Below are 6,000 nucleotides of genomic sequence, written 5' to 3'. Positions count from 1 at the left end.
AGAATAAAAGACACAGGAGAATCATTCCCATTTGGCCTGTGGAAAGACCTTCTCAGCAGTACAGTTTTAATAGGTACTTTGCCAAGAGCCCACCTAAAGCCAATCCGTCTTAAGACATCCTAGAACTAGTTTTCTGGAACCACAGAATCCATGGCTAAATTTAGAACTAGATTAGTCATTGTTAAATCCTTCCTGCTATAAATTGTTCTGTTGAGAAAAAGGACATGTCCTCATTTGCATTCATATTTGCCCTGACATTTCCATTACCAAATACAAAAATAGAAACCTGTTGCCTTCTTCATCTACGGAAGGATTGGTGGTAGGACCATGATAATTTTTTTCTCCCAGCTTTAAATGCATGTAAAATTGTACTTTGCTAGCACAAAATGGATAATTTGGGATTTGAGCTGAGTGAAGAAGCACCTCCAAGCAACTTCTCCAGGACAGAAAAGATTAAGCAGGAATGCCATGTAAGTTGCAATGGTTTCAATGTTTGTAAAATATTTAGAAAACTATATTAGTTTTTCTTACTAGGGAAAAAATCTGCATTATAACATGAGTAAGGAAGTATAAAATCTAGAGAATGCACAACTAGACATTATCTTTGCTCCCCCGTTTTTAGTTAATCCAGAGGAACAGTTTGCTAGACCAAACTCTAAAAAGTAGTATTTCTCATCCTACCAAATACAGTGGCTAAGTCTTCTTTTCTTTTTTTATTTTTTTTTATTTTTTCACATCCATATATATATACCATATCAAAACATTACATACTTATACATTTATTCAAAATGTCATAAACAAATATCCTAAATTTGCACTTTTTATACTTTCATCTCCCATCTGTTTTCCTTCTATATTTCATATTATTCCCCTCTCTCCCACTTTCCTACTTCCCTCCCCTGCTCTCCCCTTCCTTTCTACTTCCCCTTCCTCCCTCTTGTCCTTCCCTGAGTACTTTTCATCCTAATCCATTATTATTATTATTATTATTATTATTATTATTATTATTATTATTATTAATTAGATTTGTATGCCGCCCCTCTCCGTAGACTCGGGGCGGCTCACAATACAATAAAACAGTTCATGACAAATCTAATAATTTACAATTTAAAATATTTAAAAACCCCATTATTAAAAAGACATACATACAAACATACCATACATAAATTATATAGGCCCGGGGGAAATATCTCAGTTCCCCCATGCCTGACGACAAAGGTGGGTTTTGAGAAGTTTACGAAAGGCAAGGAGGGTAGGGGCAGTTCTAATCTCTGGGGGGAGCTGGTTCCAGAGAGTCAGGGCTGCCACAGAGAAGGCTCTTCTCCTGGGGCCCGCCAACCGACATTGTTTAGTCGATGGGACCCAGAGAAGGCCAACTCTGTGGGACCTAACCAGTCACTGGGATTCGTGCGGCAGAAGGCGGTCTCGGAGATATTCTGGTCCGGTGCCATGAAGGGCTTTATAGGTCATAACCAACACTTTGAATTGTGACCAGAAACTGATCGGCAACCAATGCAGACTGCGGAGTGTTGGTGTAACATGGGCATACCTGGGGAAGCCCATGACTGCTCTCACAGCTGCATTCTGCACGATCTGAAGTTTCGGAACACTTTTGAAAGGTAGCCCCATGTAGAGAGCGTGGTTAACTGACGGGCAATCTAAAACTCTGACTTCATTCCAACATCGGTACTATTCTTAAACTTAACTCTTAAACTTACAGCTTCCCTTTATCCAGTTCCAGGTATACCTAGAAGAATAATATATGCTTCTATTGGCTAATGCTGCCTCCTTTTCTCCTATTTTTGTCGCCTGAGTCTACCACCTTTAATTTATTTTTTTCCATCCAGGCAGGACCACAGAGTATGGTCCAGAAAGTCAAGACAGCAGATGACGATGATGATGATAATGTCAAAACTATGTCCATTTTCATATATGCAATTTTTGCCAAAGGATTTTTTATATACAAATTTAAAATCTACAAAAAAAGAAAGAATGTAGAAAAGAGAAAATATACATAACAAGAAAAATAGGAAAGATAGAAGAAAAAGTGAACAAGAATCTAGATCCCGAAAAGAGAAAGAAAAAAGTATTTAAAGAAGGGACTTCTAATCTTTAGAGCAGTAATAAACATAATTAATATGGTTTCTTCTCTCCCGAATTACATACTTTCCTTCTTCCCATATTGTTGTTAGTTGCGAAGTCATGGCTGACCCATCACAATCCCATGGACAACATTCCTCCAGGTCTTCCTCTCCTTTATCATGTACTACAATCCATTTGATTTCACCCCGACTGCTTTGGTGACTCCATCCAACCACCTCATTCTCTGACCTCCCCTTCTTCTTTTACCCTCAATCGTTCCCAGCATTAGGCTCTTTTCCAGTGAGTCTTTCCTTCTCCTTAGGTGGCCAAAGTATTTGAGTTTCATCTTCAGGATCTAGCCTTCTAAAGAGCAGTCAGGGTTGATCTCCTCGAGGACTGACCGGTTGGATCTCCTTGCAGTCCAAGGGACTCACAGGAGTCTTCTCCAGTACCATCAGTCAAAGGTGCTCAGTCTTCCTTATGGTCCATCTTTCAAAGCCATACATTGCATCTGGGGAAACCATAGCCCTGACTATACACACTTTTGTTGGCAGGGTGATATCTCTGCTTTTTAGTATACTTTAGTATACTGATTTCCCATAGGTTTTCTCCCTGGGAGCATCTTTTAATTTCTCGGCTGCAATCCCCATCTGCAGTGATCTTGGAGCCCAGGAAAATAAAATCTGTCACTATCTCCATTTCTTCCCCATCTATTTGCCAGGAATTGAGAAGGCCAGATGCCACGATCTTAGTTTTCTTAATGTTGATATCTTCCCATATTCAGCTTTTTAATCAGTAAATCCAGAGACCACTGGTTCTTTTTTGTCCGTTTTCAGGAGAACTATGTATAAAAACTTCCCAGTCTTTTACAAAAGTAATTATTGCTTCTTCCCTAATCCAACAAGTCAATCCAGGCAACTTTGCAACTTCTGCCATCTTCACAATCCGTTCCACATATAAGCATGTGAAAATAGTTAAGATCCTGTCGGGTGTGTCTTCAGCTCTGGCTTTCCAGATGCTGCCTCCAGGGACACTGAACTATTCTACACCTTTCCTTTTCTCCTGTGCTGAATTCTTTAAAAAGAATAAAATACTTACTTCCTGCAAGAAAAGCTGAGAACACTGTTACAGGAAGTAAAATCTCCTGAGCGTCTTCGAATCCGTGTTGATTCCTGGCAATGGCTGGACAAGTCCCTGCAGTTTCCTTGGCAAGAATTTTCATAAGTGGTTTTTTAATTGCCTCCTTCCAAGGACTGAGATAGAACGATTCGCCCAAGGTCACCCAGCTGGTTCTGTGTCTAAGGCAGGGCGAGAACTTAACAATCTTGCAATTTTTAGGCTGGTGCCTTAACTACTACATCACTTCACTTCACTTTCAAACGTCTGAATTCTCTGTTAAATAAGTGTTCTTCCCCAGCTGAGGACCATAAAGAATGCAGCACATACTAAGTTAGTAAACTTAGTTTACTAATTAAGCTTTTTTAGTAGTCGTCAAACACAAATAGAGTTCAAAGCAGTCTTTTCTGAACACCAGCTGTTAATTCAACTTCATTAACAGCCGACACAAGTTCATGAAATAAAAACTCAATTCTGAGTAAACGGTCTTGTAGATAATAGCAATCTTATAGTGGTTGGCAAAATGCCCAGAAGCAATTTGCAGGAAAAATGCCAAGAGTGAACAAGAGCTGATCAAATGCTTCTGGACTCAAGACACGAAGGAATATGAATGAAGTTGTTTCCTGCAAATTGGATCCTTTGTCATTATCCCTTAAATAGACTAGGGGAGTGGTCAATTAGCCCCAAGTTTTACTCCCAAGGAGACCTCCTCCTGAGGAACCACTCCTGCCTTTTGGCAGCTCTGCGTGCCCGTGCATTGAAAATATAATCACTAATTGGAGCTTCTGGAGGTTCTGAAAGCTCTGGCTGAATCTCTGCCTCTGGCACTGACTCCTCTCCAGCCTCCCCACTGTCCAGCTTGGGTGCCAGCTACACAGGTCGCTGGTACATCACCACATCAGCCTCTTTGCTGTCAGAATCAGCTACCAGCCGCATGGGCTGCTGGCGGGATACAACACTAAGTGACAGTGGATGATTTACAGATTAACAGAGTTGGAAGGGACCTTACAGGTCATCTAGTCCAACACCCTGCCCAAAGCATCTGCCTCTACCTAGGATTGAACTCACAACCGTCTGATTGTGAGGCAAGAGCTCCACCTCTAGGCCACAGCAGCTTCTTAAAGTTGGATATTTATTTATTTATTTATTTATTTATTTATTTATTTATTTATTTATTTATTTATTTATTTATTTATTTATTTATTTATTTATTTATTTATTTATTAAATTTGTATGCCACAACTCTCCGCAGACTCGGGGCGGCTCACAACAGCAACAGAAAAACAGTGTAAAATAGAAATTCAATAATTAGAAAGCTAAAAACCCATAATTTAAAAAACATTCACACAACTTACCATACATAAACAGTATAGGCCTGGGGAAGATATATTTTATTCAAAAGCTGAATGATATCTTACTCTGAGAATATATGGATGGTGTACAGCTAGGCAGACGTAGCAGGAATGTAACACTATTGTTGTGACTCCAGTTTTATTGAGTTGTCTTGTAATTCATGGCACCGGACCAGAATATCTTCGGGACCGCCTCCTGCCGCACGAATCCCAGTGACCGGTTAGGTCCCACAGAGTCGGCCTTCTTCGGGTCCCATCGACTAAACAATGCCATCTGGCGGGACCCAGGGGAAGAGCCTTCTCTGTGGGGGCCCCGACCCTCTGGAACCAGCTCCCCCCTGAGATTAGGATTGCCCTCACCCTCCCTTCCTTTCGTAAACTCCTTAAGACCCACCTCTGCCGTCAGGCATGGGGGAACTGAAACATCTCCCCCTTGCCCATGTTGTTTTGCCATTTGTTTGATTGATTGACTGTGTGCCTGTTTTTTATATATATTGGGACTCTTTTATGAATTTATTAATTTTAAATTGTAATTAGATTGGTGGGCATTGGATTTGTTATTATGTACTGTTTTTTATTATTGTTGTGAGCCGCCCCAAGTTTGCGGAGAGGGGCAGCATATAAATCCAATAAATCTAATCTAATCTAATTCTTCCTTTTTCTTCCTTTATTCCCTAAAGATGAATAAGAGCCACTGGTCTCTTCTCCATGTCTTTCTGGTTTGTCTGTTGGCCTGTGCAATAACCACAGTGGTGGGGGTGTTGATTCTCTCTCTACTTTGTGCTCCCACCCCCAACTTTAAAAGACAACAGCCTGAAGTGAATCTAGAAACTCGTAGATCAGCTTCCCAGAAAATTTCAATAACATCTGCCTTCAAGAGCCAGGTTGACCTCAAGTTCCAGTTTCTCCACCATCACACTAAATCCAAGGTATAACTAAATCATTTCTTCCATATTTGCTTTCAACAGGAGAAATATTTGGGAAACTTGGTTTTTAAGGGTTTTTATCCCTGGCTAAACTGCTATTCTTTGGTGAAATTCAAAAAAATAGGTAGGTTCTCATGCCGTATACAGGTCCTCAATTGAAGGCAGGTTGGCAGTCATTGTTTTTTCTGCAATTCTGATTATCCTCTGAAGTCTGTGTCTGTCTGGTTGAGTTGTGTCTCTTGATCTATTTATTTTATTTATTGCTTGCTTGCTTGCTTGCTTGATTTTGTACAATACACAATGAGGGTTTTAGTGGGTATACACATAGTAAAATACATAATGAAGGTTATAGAGGATATACTCCTGGTAAAATATATCTAAGAAAGAATAGAAGATATAGGAATAAAACATATCAGTGAAAGAATAGAAGAAGAGATATGGGAAGAGAAGAAAGGTATAGGAGATATAGGAGAGCAATAGGACAGGGGACGGAAGGCACTCTAGTGCACTTGTACTTGCCCCTT

General features: G+C 40.1%; 1 protein-coding gene across 1 annotated transcript in view; it reads left to right on the top strand.

Annotated features, from left to right (window-relative positions):
• The first annotated feature begins 386 nt into the window (after nucleotides 1-386).
• DYNAP (dynactin associated protein) overlaps nucleotides 387-6,000 on the top strand; it is a 29,280-nt gene continuing 23,666 nt past the window's right edge. The window contains exons 1-2 of the mRNA XM_070736915.1: nucleotides 387-470; nucleotides 5,231-5,479. Coding sequence (XP_070593016.1) covers nucleotides 387-470; nucleotides 5,231-5,479 — 333 coding nt within the window. The remainder of the gene's footprint in view (nucleotides 471-5,230; nucleotides 5,480-6,000) is intronic.

This window comes from Erythrolamprus reginae, chromosome 2 (genome assembly GCF_031021105.1).
Source record: "Erythrolamprus reginae isolate rEryReg1 chromosome 2, rEryReg1.hap1, whole genome shotgun sequence".
In the NCBI taxonomy this organism is placed as follows: Eukaryota; Metazoa; Chordata; class Lepidosauria; order Squamata; family Dipsadidae; genus Erythrolamprus; species Erythrolamprus reginae.
Note: the sequence above shows the minus strand (reverse complement) of the source record. Positions and strands in the feature narration are given on the sequence as shown.